General features: G+C 39.7%; 2 protein-coding genes across 3 annotated transcripts; one reads left to right on the top strand and one right to left on the bottom strand.

The window, feature by feature from the left end:
* Nucleotides 1-461: 461 nt before the first annotated feature.
* Nucleotides 462-2,748, top strand: LOC105265076 (probable cytochrome P450 6a13). Its single transcript, XM_011302374.1, has 2 exons — nucleotides 462-2,016; nucleotides 2,230-2,748. The coding sequence occupies exons 1-2, from the start codon at nucleotides 654-656 to the stop codon at nucleotides 2,397-2,399; spliced, it is 1,533 nt and encodes a 510-aa protein (XP_011300676.1). The 5' UTR covers nucleotides 462-653; the 3' UTR covers nucleotides 2,400-2,748.
* On the bottom strand, nucleotides 2,629-24,123 carry uif (sushi, von Willebrand factor type A, EGF and pentraxin domain-containing protein uif). Of its 2 annotated transcripts, none has more exons than XM_011302393.1 (13): nucleotides 23,972-24,123; nucleotides 18,377-18,452; nucleotides 17,681-17,708; nucleotides 15,634-15,715; nucleotides 15,397-15,563; nucleotides 14,746-14,889; nucleotides 6,170-14,659; nucleotides 5,957-6,080; nucleotides 5,635-5,697; nucleotides 5,013-5,203; nucleotides 3,696-4,886; nucleotides 3,499-3,615; nucleotides 2,629-3,437 (listed from the first exon to the last, which is right to left on the bottom strand). In XM_011302393.1, exons 2-13 carry the CDS (start codon nucleotides 18,446-18,448, stop codon nucleotides 3,424-3,426), a joined length of 10,683 nt encoding a protein of 3,560 aa, XP_011300695.1. In that variant the 5' UTR covers nucleotides 18,449-18,452; nucleotides 23,972-24,123; the 3' UTR covers nucleotides 2,629-3,423. The 2 variants fall into 2 exon arrangements, with proteins under 2 accessions (XP_011300695.1, XP_011300687.1); XM_011302385.1 differs by having other exon boundaries at nucleotides 2,629-3,411.
* Nucleotides 24,124-24,671: the final 548 nt, after the last annotated feature.

Here is a 24,671-nt window from a genome sequence, read left to right as displayed (position 1 = left end):
TTATCTCTGCTGGGGTCACTCAAACCCCCAAAACTGACCCTCTACTTTAGTCAATCCTCTTTGATTGGGACAGAGATTATATATTACTCGCGGAAAATAAGTGGGCAAAATTGAAACGTTCGGTGATCTACAAGTAATTCACTCGGCTTAAAAAATTCACCTCTTTTTTCATAATTAATATTAACGGATGAAACGATGTAAAATGTATTCGATGGGAAATTACATCCTCCATCCAAGTTATCCCGACAATTTTCACTATGAAAAATTTCCATTTTTAAGTATTGGAAAAAAATAATTTTTGACAACATGTGAGAAATAACGTTTGTTTTTTTAATTCTCCTTGTATCCTGATTGTGAAATTGATCATAAAATAGAAAAATTAATAATGTACATTGTGAGTAATGTTGCTTGTGATATGAAAAAAAAAATGACTTGACTCAGCAGAAATAGCGCCATGTTGCGGGCTTGCGGTCATGGATAATGTACCTTATGATAACGATAAATCGTCGGGTGATTAGATAACAGCTCTCAGGCCGATGATTGGTTGTGAAAAATAATTCCCTACTATTTTCCTTCAATTCTGCATAATACCTCATTCGCGCAAGTGTATTCGACTTGAAAGTTACACATTGAATAGCCAGTGTCTGTCAAGCATGAAGAACTACTTGATAATGACCATGCCTGTAGACTTTGAATTTACCAAGCTCCTTCTTATAATAGTAGTGCTTCTTCTCCTCTTGTATCAATACCTGATATACAACTATAATTTCTGGAGGTCGAGGGGAGTTTGTGGGCCCCAGCCTGTTGCACTTTTTGGCACTATCAAGGACATCCTTTTGGGTAAGGATGGCCTTGGAAGTTACTCGACAAGAATTTACAAAGAATATCCCAACGAATCTCTGGTTGGCATCTACTCCCGTCGAGAACCTGTTCTTATAATACGCAATCCTCACTTGATAAAATCCGTTCTCATCAAGGATTTCTCCAACTTCATGAACAGAAGTTTGGAAATATCAGATAAGCATGATCCCCTCATGCAGAACCTCTTCTTCCTCGATGCTAAAATATGGCGGCGATTACGGACCAAGTTGACTCCTGTTTTCACTTCAGGTAAAATTCGTGACATGTTCTATCTCATCAATGAATGCGGACACCAATTAATCAATTATCTGTTAAAGTTCGATGGAACAGTAGTGGAAATGCGTGCAATAACTTCCAAATTCAGTACTGAGGTAATTGGCATGTGCGCATTCGGACTGCAGGCTGATTCTTTCGGAGATGAAGAAAGTGTCTTCTTGAAAATGGCAAAGAGGATTTTTCAGGTAGACTTGAAGTACTTTTTCAAGTTTATTTTGCGGCAGTTTGCTCCGCTTTTGTATACCATTTTTGGTGGATGGCTGAAGGATACCGTTTTGGAGGAGTTTTTTATTAATCTCGCCAAGGATACAATTGAGTACAGAGAGCGGAATAATGTAATAAGACATGATTTCATTGATTTATTGAGGAGTTTGATGAAAGGGGTCAGTGAGGTGGGGGATATTGAACTTACTGATGAGCTGGTGGCTGCACAGCTCACTGTTTTCTTTGTTGGAGGCTCTGAAACATCTACTACAACCATTAGCAACTGTCTCTATGAAATGGCGATGAATCCGGTGATTCAAAAGAAGCTCAGAGCCGAAATCCGAGAGTACTTGGAAAAGAGTAATGGGGAGATCACTTACGAAGGGCTTAATCAAATGAAATATCTGGATAAATGTCTTAATGAAACACTGAGGAAATATCCACCGGTTACCATTATAACAAGAAAGTCGTTAAAGGAGTATATCTTCCCTGGAACGGGGTTTAAGCTTCCAGGGGGAGTCAAAGTTTGGATCCCAGTTTTTGCAATTCATAGGGATGAGAAATACTATCCGGAACCGAAAGTCTTTAATCCTGAGAGATTTGGGGAGGAGGAATTGAAAAAACGCCAGAGCATGACATTTTTACCGTTTGGAGAAGGACCGAGGAACTGTATTGGTGAGTTGATGGATCAATTCTCATCCAAATCCGCATCATTTGTGAATTATTTTTTCCACAAACCATAACTCTTTTTTTTCCAGAATGAAATTTTTTTTTCATTCACTTTTCTGTTAATAATTTCTCGACCTAAATTTTGCATTAATTTTTCTCATAAGTGTTTCACTCGATCGAATGGCTTAAATATAATCGTCTTCTCCATTTTCTTTTTAGGTGCTCGCTTCGGAAAAATCCAATCAAAATACGGAATTGTTAAGATCCTCCAGCATTTTACTGTTGAAGTTTGTGATAAGACAGATAAAGAATATCGAGTCAATGCTAGAGCTATGTTCCTCACGCCGCTCAATGGAATTTATTTGAAAATCAATAAATGTCCAATATAGTATATTTTACGCCTAGGTGATAGTGACGAGGATTATAATGCGCATGAGTCATAATCACTATTTTCGCCGTGGCTATGATGCTATTTTATGTCATTGTGGCCGAAAATGCTTTTTTATCCGAGCGAAGCGAGGTTAGAAACGCGTTTTACCGGCCGCAATGACATAAATGTAATGTATACTCATCTGAAACAGGAAAGCGAATGTCCAAGAGTGTGTGTTCAAGAAATCATTTTTTTTTTTTTTTTACAAATATTAAAATTAACATTTATTCCAGTATGTTGTTTCTTTTTTTCGTTATTCATCCCTAGATGAATAATATTACCTATTATTAATCAAGTATATTACAAAACAAATACATATGTATAGTAACAATTATATAGCAAAAATTATATATATATATATATATAAAATTTTCTTAAGATAAATTGAAAGAATCATTACGTACAGCGCTTATGTGGCTTGCGCGCCGTCAAAAATTGAGAGTTAAATTTCATCTAATGATGTGATGATTGGCGCTTTAAATGATATGCATAATCTGTAGAAGTGTAAAATGATTTTGAGAGATAATGGCATGGGATAAAATTTGAAAAAAAAAATTTTGTCTCAGTTGATATGTTATTTGCCGCACCCACTTCTAGCAATTACTGTACGTGTTATTTAAATACAAAAATAACAAACACACAAGGGGAAAATATTCATATACATACACAATATCATTCAGACATACTGTCAATGGATTTGCACTTGAGAAGAAAAATCACACTGATAATTTTTTTCTTCTTCATAAAATGCATTGTCGACTAGTGCCGAAGTAAAAATCGGTTTATTTACCGATCGTTACTCCAGGACGTCAGAGTCGTTCTTCGCTATTGAAATTTGATTAATATAAAACAAGGGATTGTTGAGGGATTTATTAAATCTCAAATATCCTGTCTCACGCTGTCTCTCTTGTATCTCAGAAATGTGAACATCTCTGGAGGTCACTGGCCCTCGCTGTCACTGTCGCTCTTGTCTATCAACAAATTTACAAATTTTGTTCTTTTTATTTTTCGTTAATTTTGTTATTTCGAGACTGTTGTGATCTAGTGTATTTTAATACCTTTCTTTCCTGGGTAAGCGTGACGTTTCAGTCTGTCGTAAAGATCATCCTTGGTACCGTAAATGCTAGCGTTTGAGCGGGCTAAACTGTTCATCTTGCCGCCATTATGTAGACTCTCTGAAAAAAATGACAAATTATGGTAAAAAAAAAATCTGGTTATTCACGGATAAATGATGTAGAATCATCAAATAACTGACCCTTCATATAAGTTTCATTATAGAAATTAGGCATTTCCCAGCCATCCTCTTCATCATCGTAATAATGAGCATAAGTGCTATGATGAGATGGAGCAATGGATTCGGCATAAGGAGTAGGTGCTCCATAATAGAAATTGACTTGTGATCCATTTTGATCAGTAGCAGGCGATAGCATCTTTTTCGGCTCCCTCTTCTTAGATGACCTCACACAAATCATCCAAACCAATAAAACAATGAAAATAATCAAAATAACTCCAGCAGCTATTCCCCCAGTAATATAGAAGAATTCGGATTTTTCAGTGCAGTGCTTTCCGGTAAAACTTCCACTACACCTACAAGAAGGTTGTCCTCTAGAGTCTTTCAAACAGACTCCTTCATTGTCACAGTAATTGTTGCAGACATCAGTGCAGACCATTCCAGTTCCATTGTAGCCAGGTTTACATTCACACTTGAAATCACTGGTCTCAGGTATGAGGAGACAGTAAGCATTAGCATCGCAGTGTAAATCCTCTCCACTCATTTCACATGGATTGGTACATTGAGTTTTGGTGGTGGCAGCTGGCCCCTTGGTACTTGTGTTGGGAGGACAGGGGATGCAGAATGTCTGCTGTGGCTCTGATTGGTAAGTTCCTTTTTTACATGAGACACACTCATTTAATGTTCCATTGAGATAGCTGCCTGGTTCGCAAACTGGAAGAGAACACTCCTCAATCGCTGCTGAACCCATAATAGGTGTTGTTCGGCCTAGCGGACATACTTGGCAGGCTGCTTGAACGCCCTGAGTTCTGTAGGTGCCCCGCGGGCACGGCTCACACTTGCCTTCAACAGCGAGTTGCTGTCCAGATCCGCATTCATCACGACACTCTTCGTGCGAGACTGCTTCAGCAGTTCTTGTTGTTTTGCCAAGACCACAGAGAAGACAAGCGAAACTGCCCTCGTTTGGTTGATAAAAACCGTGTCCACAACTGCGACAGAGGCCTGCTGTATCATCATAAAATTTACCGGCTGGACAGCGTTCCTTGCAGTCGGCTGCACTTCGCGCACCTGGACCGATTGTTACACTTGAACGACCTGCGATCACTGGACAACTGCTGCATTTTAACTGTCCGGATTCACTCTGATAGGTGCCAATCGGACACATCTCGCATTTTCCCAGTGCCTCGTTATAGAAGCTCCCAACTGCACATGGCACTATTCAACAATCACATATTCAAGCTATTTAAATTCATGCTCATTATATTTATATTTAACAATTTGGTATAGCAATAAAAAACATTAAATTCGCTTCTACATTTTATGGCAAAAATTTTTTCTTACCACAATCAGGTGCCATAACTACTTGTCCAATCGGACAGGCATAATCAGATTCCAAAATCAGTGATGCAGGGTCTGGGACTGTATTCGGTAGAATATCATGGACATCAAATTGATCCTCCTCCAGAATAAGTTTTTCCAAAAGACTCTGAACGGTCGCACGCTCGTTGGAATTTGTATTCTGAATAGGATCACTGCGAAAGAATAGTCATTATGAGAATCATCGTTCTCATCCATGAAAATATTTAACATGTAGGTGATGATGTTGGCGATTGTGGAGGCAATTTTATTTACAGCATCGTAAGTTATTCTTGATATCATTGTTAAAAGCCAGCTTTCTATACTTCTCATGATCATGTGATTAATCTATATTAACTTGATATTTCTTAACGCATGGAAAATTCTTTCTGCTTCAACTAATGTTAATCAATAATAAGATAAAAAATATACATCTTTCCGTATGTTGGCTCTGCTTGTTTGGAAAGTTAAAAAAAAGGGGGGGGGGGGGGGGATCGTGCACACTCATTCTGGGCTCATCTTGCAAAGGAATGTTAATTACATGATTTTTTTTTCCTTTAATTAACCATATATTATGAGCATGAGCATGGAGGGGACAAAATCTTACTTTATCGCTGGGAATGATATCTCCACCTTGTAGGTGTCACTTCCTTGGCGAGCTTGTCTCGTTCTAATTCGTATAGAAAAATCAATATATTTGAATTTTGTGTTTTGTGTTTTTTGCAAGAAGAATTATACAGTAAACTGGCAAAACAGAGAGTTTTAACATGTTAAAATCGCTTGTATTTGTGACAAATGAAAAACTCCAATTTCACGTTTAGCCATTAAACTGTACAATTGGTCATTGAAGTTGATAAATTATTAGATTGCAAAATTGGTTGGAAATAATAATAAATAAATAAAAAAAAAAAAAAAATGTTAATGCTTACGGTTCTGATGGAACAGCAGCTGATATTACGTAGGTTCCACTATCTTCAGTATTGGTCTCTCGTACAGTTCTGGATCTATGATCACACTGGACGTCAATAGACAGGTCTTTACATTCTCTTGTGCCTGCAGAAGTTTAAGCGAAAGAATAATATCATCTGTTAGAGAATCACATTAGAAATTTCAAATAAAAAAACATAAATAGTTACACCCACCTTCAAATGAATAGGAACAGAAATTCCAGTCCCGATTCAGGGAATTGACTGCATTTCTGACCTTTTGCTTGAGAACTCCTTGACCGGCCTCATTACATAACACACTCGTTGGGAAATTCATTTTAATTTTAAAGACTCTCTGTGCTGCGGAAGCTGCTGTACAAGCAGGATAAATAATTGGAAGACTGGGATCCATTGTAGGCCTCCAAAATCCTTCAGCTCCGCAGGTATAGAATTTTGGTACTTGCTGGGAGAATTTCAGGCCCAAATTACAAGATATTTCACAGACCTTGAATTGTCCTCCAGAGCCCCAATCTTTACACTGTTGAGAACCTCCAACAGGATCAGCCAACTCTGGACAAAAGTCTGAGAGCACATACACCTTGAAGTTACAGCTGGCAGAGTTTCCAGCCTGATCATAACCAACATAACTTATATCATATGTTCCCCACAAAAGCGTTTGACCAGATCGGTGTCCACTCTTCTCCTGAATCCTCACCACACCCACATTATCAGAAAAATGAGGCTCATCCCAGGTGACAATAGATGATCCGTTCTTCGCAATAACCCAAAGATCCCCAGGACAATGCTCAATCTTAGGAGGAATTTTATCAGTTTCAAGCTGCTGACATTTATTTCCTCCATACCCAGGTGGACAAATCCTCTGGCCGCAATGTGAAGGTACTACCCGCTCAACTCCACCACCAATTTCATCATAGCCAGCCCATGTGAGTACCAATCCTGGATACAATACGGGCTCTGTTCTGCAGTCCCTCACTTGCTTTTGTATTTCATTTGTAACATGAAGGGCTCTGGACCACACTTGTACTTTCGTCAAATGTCCCTGAAATCCAGATTCAGTGTATCCTTTGGGGGATTCACTTCTGGGTTTACCGAGAACAGTCCATCCGTATGACGGAAGATTTCTGCCACTACCGTAGCCCTCAGTTTTGCTAGCAATTAGTCCTTCAGTTATGAGGGTCAATTCTCCACTATTCTCACCATTCCAAACAATTGCTACATGATGCCATTGTCCATCATTGATAGTTGCGTACTCCCGGAAAGGCAAATAAACGTCTTGAAGATCGTGAAATAGAGATACTTGAACACCATTGCTGTGTGCCTGAATCATTGGTCTACGATTTGTGGGAACGTGAGGTGAGTTGACACTGTAGAGAGTGAAGAATATTCCAGCTTCGTCCTTCTGGGTAAATTGGACCCACATGGCAATGGTTAGGCTCTTTTGAGCTCCCGTGAAGAAGGGAATTACCTGAGCGGCACTACTGCGCGATGGATCAGTGAAGTACAGATCGTAATCCACTTGGATGGATTTCCTGCAATCGTCTCCTGTGAGATTAAATGGACACTGACAGAAGAACTTTCCAGTCAAGTCAATGCAGGTGGCAGAAGGAGGACAAGAGTTCTCTTTACAATCCACAATATCCTCTTCACATGTCTTTCCGGTATAGCCAGATGGACAAGTACAGGTGAAACCCGCTCCATTATCGATGCAAGTAGCTCCATTTTTGCAGGCACCAGCTTGACAAGCGTCATACTCATATTGACAGCCGATTCCTGTGTAATCATCGGGACAAGTGCAGTTGAGACCGGATCCAAAATCTTGGCAACGTCCGTTATGCATGCAGGGATTGCCAATGCATCTCTCAGGTGCAGTTTCACATTGTTTACCATCGGTGCCTGATGGACAGACGCAGAAGAAGTCCTGAAAGAGGTCAACGCAAGCAGCGTCATTCTGACAAGGATGATTCATGCACATTCCTACATCGGTCTCACATTTGGCACCAGTCCATCCTTCACTGCAGAGACATTTGAATCCTCCCACTTCATCTCTGCACGTTGCCCCATTGAAACACGGATCCGAGGCACAGTCATCAATATTAATCTCGCACCCGGTTCCCGTATAACCTTCTCGGCAGTGACACAAATAGCTGTTGTGTACATCTACACAGCGATCAGTACCAACGGGATTACACGGATCGCTGAGGCATTCGTCAAGTTCAGCCTCACATTGAAGCCCGACGAAACCGGGCCTACACTTGCACACAAATCCTTCAAGTTGATCAATGCAAGTCGCACCATTCTGACACGGTTCACCTGCACAATCATCGATCGTATGCTGACACTGTTGGCCGGTGTATCCGGGCTCGCAAGTGCACGTATAACCACCAATCTGATCTAAACACTGGCCATTATTCTTGCATGGTTTAGCAATGCATTCGTTGATATTGGTTTCACAAGCTGGTCCTGTCCATCCGGCCAAGCAGATGCACTCGTAATCAAACAGATTATCAACACAAATACCATTCAAACAAGGATTTCCAGAGCAAAGATCAATCTTCTCGTGACAGCGTTTTCCGGTGAAGCCCGGTGGACAATCGCAGGTGAAATCGGCAATGAGATCTGTGCAGTTGGCTCCAAGGAGACATGGCCTCTCAGCGCAATCATTAGTATTGATCTCACAACTCTGTCCTTCCCATCCAGGAAGGCAATCGCACTTGAATCGACCCTGTTGGAGGGCAATGCAATTAGCACCATTATGGCAGGGATTTCCAGTGGCAGTACATGGATTAATTGTAATATCACAGTCAACACCAGTATATCCAGATCTACAAAGACACGTATAATTGCCAAATCCTGGTTCATCTTTACACATTGCTCGTTCAGGACAGGTGTCTTTACCGCAGTCTGACTTTTCATCTTGGCAATTTATTCCAGAGTATCCATTAGCACATTGGCATCTGTAACCTTGGGGTAAATCAATACAAGTGGCACCATTGTAGCAAGGCTGTGAAGCACACTCGTCAATATCAACTTCACAACGACGCCCAGAGAAGCCAGCAGGACAGAAGCATTGTACTCCATGACCCATTGGAATACAAAGACCTCCATGCTGACAGACATTATCTGTACATGCAATTATCTTGCAAGTTTCTCTTCCCACTGATCCAGCAGCATCAGTATACATATTTGTTGGACACTCCATGCAAGTTGTTGCCCCATGCTGGGCTTGGTAAAAGTTCTTGGGACATTGGGCACAAGGAGCTAATCCAGTATCTGAATAAGTACCAGGTGCACATTTAGCCCTACAATTATCCAATCCTGGCGCTGCTGGTTGATAAGTAAAGGTACCTGCCGGGCAGGTTTGACAATCCTTGTAGCCTCCAGTTGGTGGTTCCCCTGTATAGGAATTTCTTGGACATTCAAGACAAGGTACAAGACCCGTTGGTGAGTACGTTCCATATCCACAAACAGGAATGCAGTCATCGATGCTTTTGGATCCTTGCTCCTTGGTGTATGTACCAAATGGACAACGAAGACAAGCACCTTGACGATCACTATTCTGATAAAATCCTTTTAGACATGCTGTACATTGTTTCTGCTTTTCTCCAGCAAATGTTCCAGCTGGACAATGCAAACATCTTGGAACATCATTGGTATCCATATTGAGAACTTCACCTATACTGCAAGTGAATCCACGGTTGATAGAAGATTTTAGAGCACGGAGTGGTGGACATTGATTGCCAATTGCCGATACATTCAATAAGGGCTCAATAACGGCGCTTGCATGAGGTACCGAGAGATCAAAGATAAGACTTAGAGTGGAACCACATAGATCGTAAAGCTGGGTGGAACGAACTGCTGGTACGATGACAAGGATAAAATCCATTTTAAGAACATTCTCTTCAACGAGAATTGGTATTGATCGGATAAACGAGACATTCATATTGACATTGACAGCAGAACACCTCTGAGTGAGAATATTATTAAGTCCCATATAGTATTGAGCCATCAGATCCTGATACTGCGGGAGGCAACCCCTGGAAACTGCCCCATTGGCCCTATAAGTGACCGAAGCAATGACATGATAATCAGCCTGCTGAGTATTCTCAGAAACACAGTCAGGTACGAGTGACATAGGGGACCATCGTCTCACTGGATCGCAAGTGAATGATTTGGTTGGTGCACCATCAGTAAATCTGTAACCAGACCGACAGGTAGCAATACACTGGAGAGATTTGGCCTTATCTCCTGGTACACATTTTAATCCGCCATTAGCAGGGGGTTTAAGCTCCCAATCGACGCAGGGAGTTGCTTGAACAGATACTTGGAAGTGACAGGAAGCTCGATTACCACTTGAATCGGTAGCATAAACAGTGACATTTTCAAATCCTCCAATGGTGATTATTGCACGTTCTGGAACGTAAGTTATTTTTACTGGACCAGATGCATCTGTTGTATTAATGTCTCTCCTTGTCTGATTGAAGTTGACAGTGTAACTTTCTTGACGATCTACGAGTTCAATAACATAGCTCTGCGGGCAACTGAGTTTTGGAGGAGTCACATCGGGAACTGTGATATTGATCTCACAAATAGCGACATTTCCATCATAATCAAAAGCCACGTATTTTACAACGGTATCTTCGAAAATTCTTATTGGAGTTTTAAAGCTCTGGGGCTTGACTTCCAATCGTGCTATACTGCCGCTATTGTCCACAGCCGTTGGTTCAGTGAAGTTTACTGGTAAAAGTCCACCGTCTGGCCCCTTTTGAACCATAATTGGTTGTTGGGGGCAATTTTGAAAGAGTGGCGGTTCATTATCTACACATGGGGAGTAGCCATAATCATAGCCCAACAATGGCTCAACAGCGGGATCCTCGCATCCCATTAATTCGAATTTGAGACAGGCATTGTCCATGTAGCTCACAATACCGATAATAACAAATCTCGCCTGGACCGATTCTGGTAGAGTAATCATGGCTAATTCTCCATAATTCCCTGGATCCCTCATAGTCAAATTGAAATTAGGAAAGTAAACGATATAATTTTCATTCTCCGACTGCTTGTAGAAAAATCTAATTTCAGTAGGACGTCCAACAATATCATTCGTCACAACTCCCTTCACAAGAATTCCTTTGATTCGAAAAACTTGACCCAAATCAACGCTTACGTAAGTGAAAGCTTCTTGTTTACCACACCATCCAGTGACGGAGTTCAATCTTACATTTTTAGCTTCGTAATTGGGTCGTTCTGATGTTGCATTAATGGCAGAATCGGGAATTTTACCAGAGGTAAGACCAAGAGGTTTTACCACTTTGCACTCAGGTTCCCTGCGGCAAACAATGGGTTTTGGATTGATAAGGATGTAACCGGGTCTGCTACACCCAAATTGTACTTCTGATCCCTGTTCGTAGGATCTTGCCATTTGAAAGCCATCACTGGGTCTACCAGGATCTTCACAGACTGGCCCCTCACACCGCAAATTTCCAAAGTCCCAGACACCATTTGCCTGGCAACGAACAACATTGTCGTGATTATTGGTCTGTCCAGCGAGTTTGAATGTGTCCTGGCAGCCGAAGAAGAATTGAGAGTGGTACTTAGTGTCAGCGTATTGTCCATATTCTGCACCAGGAGTTGGTAGAGGCAGTCCACAATCAGCCCTAGGACAAGCCGGTTGAAAGCCCGATAACCAGTAATCAGGTAAACCTGGTTTAGGATCATAGACACATTGTCGGAAGCCGGAAGTAGCTGTATTTCTCAACGATCTCCCAGTATTTCCACATTTTAATGTGACATTCTGGCCGAAGGGCACTAGAACGCTACTTTCGTCACTTCTGATAACAGCTAGGCCTTCATTTTTATCATCAGGAAGGGAAACACATTTGGCATATTGACATTCTGGTGTGGTTCCATTCCATACACCACTAGAAGTACATATAACAGTGGAAGATCCAACGAGAACGTAGCCAAAGTTACACTGGAATTTTATAACATCTCCAAAGTGGAATTGTTCCTTTGTAGAGAGAATCTTGCCATTATCTGGGGCTGGAAGGGTTGGGCACATAGCTGGAACACAAGTCTTATTTCTCTGATAAATATCTCCATCGCGTTCTCCGGTTTCAGATTTTGCGATGCTGAATCCAGCAGTGCCATTTCCCTTGTAGAGCTCATATCCAGTATTGCATATGCAAGAGTAACTACCAGGGTTGTTGACGCACTTTTGATGACAACCTCCATTATTATTGGCACATTCGTTAATGTCTGTGCACTCTAGCCTGGTGCAACCAACAATTTCAAGTTTAGTGCAGGGGGCGCTGACGTAGTCCTGTATTCTGAATTTGATATACCTCGCTTCGATTGGAACCGGCAAATTGAGAATTGAGAGAGCTGGTTCAACAGCTCTGAATTCCACAGGAGTTCCATCAGGATTAGTGTAATCCCTGAAAATATCCCCTAGATCGTCAGTGTACTGTAATCTAATGGCAGATGCAAATGCAATATTGCCGTCGGTTCTGGCAACTACCTGAGTTCGAAATCCTCGAATAATCATTGGAGCTTTCATGTCAATCATCACCCAGTTCGCTCCTGGCTCAATACTATTGCCACACCATCCGTCTCCACTGCTCAATCTTACTCCACTTTTCTTATAGCCAATCTCCGAGCTTGAAACTGTAATGGATTCATCTGGAATTCCCCCATTTATAAGACCAATATCTCCTATGGGTCTGCAATCCAATGTAGTTGCAAAACCACCTTTACATTTACAGAAGAAAGCTCCAGGCATGTTAATGCATTCTGTAGAAGCTAGATCACATTGACTGGAGGAGCATTCATTGATGTCTTCGCACGAAGGAACATTCTCAAATCTTTGATCAGCCCCACACGAAATAATATTATTTCCCATAAGTTTATAACCCCGATTACACTGCACTCTCGCCTCATCCCCAAACAAGTAATCTCTACTATTGTCAACAACAAATCCATTTTTTATTGTTGGTAGAACTGGACATCTAGCTCTAGAACAAGTGGGTACCATATCAGACCAGGTTCCATTGCTCATGCAAAGGATAACTGGATGTCCTGTTCTGACATATCCCGGTTGGCACTCAAATCTAACAATCGTACCGTAGCTTCTTCCACCTCCATTCAATATTGTGATATTGGCATTTGGTGCTTCAGGAAGGGGAGCACACTGAGAAGCTAGACATGAGGGTTTCTTCTCCCACCGACCGTCTCCCATACATGAAATCTTTTCCGTTGGCTTGCCCGAAGGGAAAGCAAAACCCGCGTAACATTGATAAGTGGCTAGTCCCCTAAATGTGACGTTTGAAGAGCCAATGGAGAATCCATTGTCGATTTGAGGAACAGGTCCACAATAAACTTCCTGACATTTTGGTATATACGTTACCGACCAATTTCCACCCTGCAGACACTCACTTGTAATTTTTAGCTTTCCTGTGGCAAATTCTTGACCGATGGGACATGAGAATGTTACAACTGTGCCAAAAGCTGTATCCCTGTTACTAGCGAGTGCTCCATCTCCTGGGAGAAGAATCGGGCAGTCTGCTGAGAATGTTGCTTGCCATCCTGATGAGCTCCTCAGTGCGTCTGAAACGAATCTTACCAGCATCTCTCCACTCTCTGCTGTCAGAGTGATTTTTGGAATGGTATTGGAAGTGAAACCATCTCCAGAGTGGAGTCTAAGGCCATTCGTAGTGCTTCCATCGTATACCTGTACGTAATCAGTGTTGTGGACATTGAAGTTGATGAATTTGAGGGATAGTGGAGAATTGTTTGGATTTTTTATGGTATAGAGACACTCTTGATTGTTGGGGTAGTCATTGAGAGCGTAGGAGGGAGATTGAACAGTGCCATTTAGGGCAATTATGGTGGCTCTACAGCCTTGAGTATATCTAATGCTGAATCCCCTTCGAGAGTCTCCTAGAGATGTTTTCAGATACAGATAAAGATTGTTACTTGTGGACATGAGCACCGTTGGATTATCCCCTGATTTTCCAGTCAATTTGGCGATTGGACGACTCATTGGGGAGTCGCCATCGCGGACTAGGATGTAATCTCGGTACATCTCCAAGTCCATATCCTGAATCTCGAGAGATATTATTTTTCCGGGCTGTGCTTGAAGGATGTAGAGACATTCAAGGCCCCCTGGATAATTATAAGGGTATCCAGGAGAGGTGAGAACTTGTCCCTGGGGAGTGGCTCGTAGAATGCCCCCGCAGTTTTGCGGTTCAGTTTTCCAGGATGCTCGGAAGCCTTTTCGCTCAACTGAGCCGTCAGTACTGAATTTGATTATCATGAAATTGGAGGCTGATACAAAGAGCTTGTTGGCAAGCTCTTCCTTGCCAGAGAGAGTGGCTAAATTTACGGATTTCTCCTCCGTTCTACCACCCACAAGGATCTGAACAATATCAAAACTCTTTTCAGTTTCGAACTCTTGGAATTGAAGAAGTATATTGTGGCCTTGGGGCCCCTCCAAGGTCCATTTGCAGTTACTCAAGGGAGTGTATTTGTGGGGATAGTTGGGAGATTCAACAACGTCACCGCTGCTTGCCATGTAGAATTGGCAGTTGTTTGAACAATCGATTTCGTCAGAAAAATCACCACAGTCGTCCTGCTTATCGCACTTAAAGGCGGAGTTGATGCATTTGCCATTGGAACAATGGAATGATCCTGCATGGAAGAAATTGATTGTAAATTGAGGTAAGCAATCACCATGATGGTGGGTTGATTCACTTATGGGGATTCAAAGGGATTACCTGAGGGACAAGCTGAGGCCCGACACATGAATGGAAGGAGTGATTCACAGGTTGTTAGCTCCCACGACTGTTGCTGGTCATCGGTCACAGCGACGTCTACACACTCGCCCGACGTTGGGTTCGGTTGCTTTGATGCCCAAAAACCTTGAGATTTATATTTTTCTTAGATTAGATCATTATCATCAATACAAAGTAAGTCACAGTCCTTGGAAAATGGTTGGTATGGCCAATGGAGTAAATAACCGCCGGTAATATTGAATTGTCTAAATTGGCTAAAATGAGAATTACATCAATGCTTGCGTGAAACTCACAAGTGTGATGTGGGAAAAGTGTGTCTTGGTGCCGACGAGTCTTGGAGTTCCGCATTTCCGCGACCTCGATACAATCAGCGAGCCCCTTTCGTGTGTACAATTGTGGTATTTTGATGTTTGAATCGAGACCGTAAACGTTAGATTCGAGTCAAAGATTTATTAATTACTCCATTATGTCTCGTCAAGTGGCCATGACGCCTCGGCGGATAGACCAGATAAAAATTATTCTTACCAATTAACTTGCGCGAAATTAACAAATAATGGATGGGTATTGCGTTTTAATGAGTGCATAACTGTTTTTTCATTGTCAGAGTATGATAATGCTTAATGTGTTACTTACCAGCGTACTGGGACACAAGCATTCCCGCCGCCGATTCCAGGGTATTTGTGCGGAGATCATCTAGAGATGCTAAACCCAGCCAATAACGATCCAAGTGTTTTCCAATCATGCCCGAGGTCAAATTGTTCTCCATGTAGGATTCCACAACCATGAGATCGCTGCCGTACCTAATTAATCCTCCATTATTTTTTTCATCTCAATTCATCATTTTATTAATCGAAGAACTTCAATATCTACCTTCTGCATAATTCAGCGGCTTTTTCCCATGAGTGCCTGATATTGAAGAATTTGTAACAGTAAATTCCCTTGAGCTCCCATCCTAAAGAAAAAATATTTACTATGAACTATCCAAAAACAAGCTAAAGGTTATTGGTTTGTTGGAAAGGCGGTTAATCGGTGACCTACAGGGGAGTATGACGACGTTGGAGTGCCAACGAGTCGACCTCGATCGTTTTTAGTGCACCAACGATATATACATTATACCCTGATGCTGACCAACGCTTGCCGACATTGGCTCTTTCATGTATGTATATAGACATAGATACTCGAGAGTCAAGATTTGAGACTTGAGACTTAAGAATTGGCAATGGAGGGAGATCCAAGAATAGGTGTGTGGCAAAGAAATTGAGGAACGTCGGAGAAACACTCGATTTCGACTTTGGCTTCCGCTCCGTCCACGCAAACGGGTTATCGGTACGGTGACCCAATAAATAACAGGCTCTCATTCTTTTATATTTCCCATTGTACAACGCTCAGAGAAATTCTATTCATAATGCATTCTTTCTGCGTTGCGTTGCATTGCAATGCTGATTGCACTGTGCACTGGAACTTTTTGTTGAAATTTTTCAATTTTTCATTTTTTTTTTAAATTATTTTCAATCATTACAAAGATTGTGCCAAACTTTTGTCTGGTCCATTAATTTCATGCAATCATATAAAATAATAATGGAATATTACGTATAATATTAAATTGTAAGCGTGAAATTTTTACAGCTGATATGATGATGTCATTTAATTTTCTAGCTTTCAAATTATTAAATGCCTTATGCTGAACATTCTCTCCTTCATTGGGTGACTCTCGGGGACTTTTACTTCATCTGCAAAGGTCAACGGGTCACGAGACGCATTCAGCAACACCTTGGTGATGCTTTATTCATTATATGTATATGTAAGTGAATATTCAAGGCTAATGATTGCATATGTGATATATCTCGATACGTCAAGATCAGTAAGGAGATTTTCCTTTCAAGCGTACTACTCCATTTACTCATTTTTTATTTGCCTCTTGAATGCAGCAGGATTTTTTTTCGGCTCGGGGTCTTTGAGAACTTTGAGAATTTTCATTCAGTGATGATGATCCACAGAACTGAAATATCGAGAAGTGTACGGGGCGATATCCATTATAGTGGAATGAAACCAGACTCACCACTAAGGAATGCCGTTTTTCTTCTTTCTTCATTTAGCACAGCCCCCTAAACCATTATTCCCTCAATTTTTTGCTACCATTGTTTTTCCTTATCTTTCCTAGTATATTTTTCAATAATCTCGCTTCTGGTTCAGAGTGATTTTTCAAATTTAATGGAGATGGATGAATTTGGGAATGCCCCCAGTTCTGCCCGTTTATTTATCCATAAACTATCACTTATACTAAGCCTTAATGGCATAAGTACACGCACAGTTTGATGCACATTTTCAAACTCCGTTCCACATTTCTCCTTTTACATTCAACGTGTGTACACACACTTTGTCTTGATAATTATGTAGGTTCTCCAATTTTTTTTTTTTCCTTTATGAATTTTTTTTTAGAATCCGTTAGGCAGAGACGTTAGGATCTAGTGGAGTATGTCCATTTGGTTGGTGCACATTGGTACTTGGTGTTTCGTTGTTCCACTCCGTTTCCTACCTTTTCCCAACGTCCATAGTAGGCTACATTCTTCACTCATTTATCTATATTTACCGGATTTTTAATTTAAAAACATTGAATTTATTTTTCATTTCTCCACTTTGAGTGAGGATATGATTTTTCCTCTCATTTATATGAAAAAACAAAATTTTTCAAAGTAACCACCATAGCCATATTTTAACGAAAACATTTTTGCTTTCACTTCTATGGTCATTCCTTTTAAAATTTACCGACTCCTTCTCCGAAAATCCCATAGCGCACCTGCTGCTCTTAGCTAAATGAGGGGAACCTAATCTACCTGGGAACGAGGATGCACCCCTCAAATACCTGCCCACTATGCGGGAGATCAACCTAGAATGTCAAATGTGAATAATAGCTTACCGTTTGGACATGTGAAGACATTGGAGACCTGAAAATAATAAAAAAAATTATTGCTCTCTATTTTTTTTCTATAAAACAATAAATAATAATGACAATAGCGTGAAAATTCAGAGAAAATCGCTGTATATGGAAAAATAACGGTGAATGAATTCCGACGAGATCGAGTGCATTCACATTGGAGAGTATCCTCAATGTCTGCACTGAGTATTTCTATATATTTTTATTTAAAAAAAAAAAGTATGGACTGGAAAGTGTAATGGCGGAGAGCATGTAAAAATTTTAGCTTTAGCGGCCGGGGCGGCGCTAGTGAAATAAAAAGTATTATGGTACGACCTGGTGTTTCTGAAGGAGAGGCCTGCGGGAAAACTTGAGTCTCGCTTTCACCGTTGGGGCTTTACCTATTCAATGCACATATACTAGAATTATATGAGAATATGTTACTCATATGTATATGGAATGAGTGTGTGTTTCGGGGTACTAGGTATACCAATTATTTGACTGATTAGGCCCGCGGCTTGTCAGGTCTTTCTCAATCAGTAAAATATCTGTGTGGAGTCTGTAAGTATTCACCGTTTTCCTTTCAACCGAGCATCATGGGAATTTTCAAGTGGACACGAGTTTGCCGTTTGATCAATCTTCAAATTGCGTAAGTGAAATTCTCAGAGGGATTAAAATGACAGAATTATGGAATCTTACCTGAGCATTCGTTAGTTGGAGATGGCACAGGAGAACGGCGACCCAACCGGCCGCTACTGCTCTTATCAACATTTTTCTGCAACCGAAGGAATAACAATCATTACAGATAATGCCGGTATAAAGTTTTGCGGAGGATTATTAAATATTTGTTATATCATTTCCAGCAATTCTCCATCGCACTAATTTTTTTTATAATTCTACAAATAATTATTTTTAAATCAAATCTATGATTTCAGTCTCCCACGTTACAACGCAATATTTAATTTTGTGTTGGAATAAGAATAAGACGACAATGAAGAAATGGTTTTCATTTCCACAGAAAATTGATAAATGAGATTGCCACCAATCATTTTTCCCCATCGACGTGTCCTGGTAAAAACATATACCATAGAAAAAATTGCCTTCGTAGCATCTTAGTTGCATGATACGCTGAAAAATGGCCTCAAAATAATTTATGTCGATAAGCCTGAACAAATGATAATGCTTCATCTAAATGGTAAAAAAAAAAAATAAAAAACAAAAAACAAAATTGAAAGGAAATCCTAGGATGAGAGGTGATTCTCAAAAATGCGTTGATACTCCGAATGTGAAGAAAAAAGAAAAAAAAGAAACAGTTCAGTGGGAAATATTTTTTGGTTGATCTACCCATCTCACCGCTCCAATCCAGTCATCCCTCTCCAATAATAACCGGTCTTTGTCGATCCGTGGATTCTTTTGTAGCCCTCCTTACTCTTGGGATAATTTGTGGAGAACCTTCCCTCATCCTTCATCTCCACTACTATAAACCACGCTCCAGGTATTATTGTCTAAGCCCTAAGGAATATGAGCATCGACCGGACTCGACCGTGAAGACTTGTTCTTTTTATTTTCTATATGAGATAATATCCACGGGAAGAATTTTATGATCACAAAAGATAGCATAAACGTCAATTATATTAAGGAGGAAATAAAAATTGACATGTCCTTCGAATAGCTTTACTTATGGAATATTGTCATTCAATTAACAATTTATAATCCGGTTTGCATAATTTGCTAACGGTTCATCTCACTACTCATCCAATCAGTTTCTTGACGAAAAAAGAAAGGGATGTTAAGATATAAGGTTTGACGTGGAAAGTGGTTTTTTTTTTTTTTTTTTCATTGGATTAGAAGAAATACGTGACGTTGCCACGTTAATGTAAAAATATTTGAAATACCGGGTAAGAATACACGAATGACGAAAAAATGAGAAAAATCATTAATGAAAAAAATGTAAGGGTATTATATGGAGGTTATTTTATAATAGTCCATATGCGGTAACTATTGTTGCAGTACGCAACAATAGTGGCGCAAGTGTGCATAGTCATTGAGTTTAATGTTTTGTTGTTGTGCATACCCATTGGACTAAATTCCCATGGGAAGCTTGAGCTAGCATGTGAATTGTCGCCGATCGTGAAAGTTGCCCATCCGCGGCCATTACTCGGTCGCTCACAATTTCAAATTACACTTGTTTTCGCAATATCTCTGTACATTGTTTGCTTCTTTTCCTCTTATTTTATCACCTAGATACATATTTCAGAGGCAAATATTGCAAGTGAATACCGCTGGAGTGAATTGCGTGAGAGCTGCAATTAGAAGCCTAGAATAGACCTAATGAACTATAGTCAAGGGAAAAATGGAGGAGCTTCGGAGATGAAAACTCTAGGAATCTTTAAAAAATAATACTAAAGTACCTTTAGTATATACATATATAGAAATTGCCTAACATATAATTGGTTTTAAAATAAAATGTCGAGTTCCAATCTAGGATAAACCGGTAAGCAGTATGACTTACATCCTCATACACCAAGTTATTAGCCTTCAAAATACTTGACTAGCTTCGTCACAAGCCAATATTAATAATAATTTTTTAGAATGGCAATTATTTACTTAATTATTTACTACTGATTGATGTAGAGCCACCTGATAAGGCAAATGCGGGAACACCTGTGCATTAAAAAAAAAAAGGATGCTATTGTTCTCACCGTCCCCCCGCTGGTCACAAGCTGCAGTTTGCAAACCGGCAAAATAAAATGAAAAAAAGTTAAAAGGAGGAAAAGCCATCGATGGCACTCCAAGCTAGAAAGTGGATTCGAATAAGTCCGTTAACCCGTGCTCGCACACCTCAAACCACGCTAACGGATCATATAAAAAAGGAACAACTTAACAATGACTATCTTTCCAACGCCAGCCTGATGCGCCTCAAGGAGGAATACAAGTTGTACTCGGTTAATAGTACCAAGTCTTGTAGATACAGTAAACGAAGCGCGAGAGCCCGTACAATATATACCTTTCAGTGCCAAAGAGAAAAATACACTTCTTTTTATACATATACATACACATTATACAGATAAATACATAAAAAAAAACATTGAAACTCTCAGGCAGTAGGCCAACCAACGGTGATTATGTAGTCATGATAAACTCTACCAACTTCCGGATTCGTCACTTGATGTTTTTCAACTTCAACAACAAAATCAAGTGGACTATATAATATTCTTCTTCTCATGGTGAAAAAGAAAAAAAAAATACTATATGCCAATAATTTGAGTAAATTTTGAGTAAATTTATGGAGACATAGTTACGGCTGTGCAAGACACAGTATGTGGAAGGAGGGAAAAAAATTGAAGGATTTAAATCAGATAGATCAGATATAAATGTACGCTGAGATTTTATTACTGAGATTTTAACTTGTGTATAATACGCATTTCATCGACACACAATTATGTATACTGCAGCGTTGCATATTTGTCTTATATACCTATATCCCGCGTGATTAATGGTTCACCTCTGCCTTTTCGTTTTCGTCATTTTCCTCGTTTTATCAGTGGAAAGTACGTATTAGGGGTATACCGCAAGGGGTATACTTGCTTATTACGCAAGTAGGCACATTTGCCAAAATTGGGAAAATTCTTAAAAATTCATCATCTGTATGTGATATATGAGAAATGGTTAATTTTTAATAATATGAGTGTGGGATATATATTTTTCATAGATATCATACATTTATCATAAAGCCCCAAGTGGAAAGGTGTTTATATCATGGAGAATTCGATGAACCGGTGAATTGATAGTCCCGAAGCATTCAAGTACCGCTTTACACATTGTCTAATCGTGACGACACTTCCGAGAGGCCCTATTTGGATACGGATTATGGTGCCTGACACCATCACTTCCTCTTCTTGTGCGAGTCCATGTACATTAAATTTCATGAAAAATTTATGTGTCCCTTTTGAAATACTTAATTTAATTGGAAAAGCACAACGACTCTCGATCACTCACACTTGAGAGGATAATGTCACCTGACGAGTTGTCGAGATCGATGACCGCACCAGAATACACAGGTTCTTTACTATTCCACAAATATCCGAAGGAATGCTAATGATGATCAGCGCATCTCGTACAATTAAAATCTAGGTGATTCGTTAAGAGCCATTGAAATTCATGTATAGATAATGCTGATATTCGTCTGAAATCAAAGTGACACCTGTCTTTAACAATATTCCCCCATTTGGTAATAGCGTACTTAGAGCCAAGTGGACTGAGAGACACGGCATTTCAACCGAACCGGACGTTTTACTGCCACGGAGAAAGCTACCCGAGTGAAATCCTTCGATACTGGCGAGACGGATATGATATTTATTCTAGCTACGATGCTCCTCAACACATCCAATTTGAAATTCATTATTACTCACTTTTAACTCGTCAAAATGACGAAAAAAAATCATATCAGTGAAAGGTGAGTAATGCTAAACCGCTATTTTTCATTCACCTCAAACACAACTTGTTCATCAAAATTTCCATTTAATTGAAATCATTCTGTAGTAATATGTAGAAAGTTTCTTGTTATAATTATCCACTATTCCATACGCGTTTATAAGGAATTTCATGACACTGTGATATTTATATTCATTGACGTAGGAAGACATTTGCCTGTCTCCCATACTCAAGGAGTTTTCTCACATCTTGTGAATATCAAGTGCGATGTTGGGCATGAAAAAGAATTTTAATTAACAAAATTGAACTTTATTTATCTTCCAAAATTTATGGTGGAGAGACAAGAGGATCAAATTTACGAAAAATCATAAAGTGGCATTTCCCAAAATTTTATTTCTATTAAAATCATTTTTTATTTGCAGCGAAGTTGAAGGAATTTGTGCCACACTCGGAATATTGGAAAAATATTTCGTTATTTCAATGTGTCTAGATTTTTTTTCAATTTTTTCTCTTCAGTTACTGCAGTGAGCTCAACTTTCCGCGTATATTACGCTTTTACTCTGCTCGTACTCGAGAGTTCGTCGACCGAGATAGACGATGAAATACTCCAACCACGTGGATTCTGCCCACTAACTCATTAACATATACCTCCTATTTTTTTTTGCTTAATCATTGAAAAAGATTTCCAATATGATGATGACATCATCATATGGACTGTCAATGATTTTGTAAAATCTCCATGATTATTTCTGCAGCACAGTGAAACTTTCAACTCAAAATGATTTTTTTTTCTTTCCTAGCCATACTCATTCAATATGAAAAATTCTCGTACTTTTCTCTCTCTCATTCGAATCTCCCCAGTAAAGATTGAAACAGAAGTTGAATTGATGCTAGATGGTACTTGGTAAGGACTGGTATGTAATAGGAGTGGATTATGCCAAGGGTGTGGCCAACTGCCGATGTCTTAGACAAGAGCTAAACAATGAGTTCAACTATAATGTGCAATCACCACCATAAAAAAAAAAACAAACTTTCACATTTCTACGACTGATCAATAAAAATATTATATTCCGTAAAAAAGAATATTTATTGAACCGATTATATTTATACCCTTATCTCAGCTCTGATTTTTATTGCTTGATATAATTTTCCTCCTTATCCTATCCAGTTTTATAATTTCCCATTTAAGTTATTAGAGAGTGTGGATGGTGTATTCCTGCGACAGCCCGTGGTGGTGCATGTGGTGTCCGTTTTATATTTTTTCCTCCTACGACGATGGTCCCTATTAAATACCACATCTAACAGCTTTACAAAAAAGTGTCCCCAACCATTTTAATTCTTCTACACAGCATTCACCATATTGCACCATATTTATTCTTTTATCATTTATTCACTTTATCACTTTATCACACATTATAAAAAATTAAAATTCAATCTTCATCTTTCAACCTTTAATTTTTCAACCTTTCGCTTATTCGATATCTATTTATTCAACAAGAGAGCTTGGATTAATTTGTCATTTGTTATAAGATAACTGAAAATGGAACAACGGGGCAAATGACCTCGATCGATCTGAATATTCCTGTTTTTTTCGTATTTGTCATTTTTAAAATGATTATTATGTTGTGAAAAGTGAAATATGCTGTTTCCAATTTTGAAACGCTTGGTAAGCGTTACATGCATACATATATGCATTGGCCAAGCGCGACTATATGGACTATTTGTTCGAGAGTAATTCTTGCAAATAGCAAATCGTATGAAAAACAGTCCACTGTTGTGGTATTCCCCCAATATCCATATCCCCAAATCCATGAAATTAATGGTTATCATCTCGAGGAAATAATTAGCACTTATACTCACATTTGCTGGTGCGTTCACCTCCTGGTTAAGAATTACTCCTTGCGGGGCACATGAACACACTAAAAAGGCGTTTCACTCTTCACTTTATAAAATCGATAAAATTGATGAAAAAGTGGAGGAAATGTGAAATATAATTGAGGGTCACGGAGCTGTCTACCTCCGGCCCGACGACACGAAACTGAAGACTGAATTCTGGATTCTGAATGCTGAATGCTGAATGCTGAAAGGGGCCGGAGCAATGGCGCGACTTGCGTGGCTCGCATCGGTGATTTTACCTGAGCTCACCAAGTCAAGTCCACCATCACCCACCACCATGCCCGGATAAAAGAGCCAAAGACAGCCAAAGAGAGGCAAAGAGAGGCGAGAGGTGAGAGCTGAGAGCTGCTGGCTACCTGGTGGAGAATCGGGGATAATCGGCAGTCTTCGGCCTCGGCCCTCGACGGCATCGTCTTATAGTAGAAGGAAAACGACCGGTAACCCGAGGGTTGGTATGCTATGCGTTTAAAGTTTAAACATCAAGAAATAACATACGATTTACTGGCTCTCAACGCATCTATCTACTAACTACTCCCCACTTCTATAGGCTTTTCATTTTTTTTTTTTTTTTCGTACGCATTCCTCAACTTTTCACCTAGTAAATATTTTACTATAATTATTTGATTCATCATAAGATGATATATATTATTAGGTAATGTAAAAT

This window comes from Fopius arisanus, unplaced genomic scaffold (genome assembly GCF_000806365.1).
Source record: "Fopius arisanus strain USDA-PBARC FA_bdor unplaced genomic scaffold, ASM80636v1 scaffold00001, whole genome shotgun sequence".
Classification (NCBI taxonomy): domain Eukaryota; kingdom Metazoa; phylum Arthropoda; class Insecta; order Hymenoptera; family Braconidae; genus Fopius; species Fopius arisanus.
Note: the sequence above shows the minus strand (reverse complement) of the source record. Positions and strands in the feature narration are given on the sequence as shown.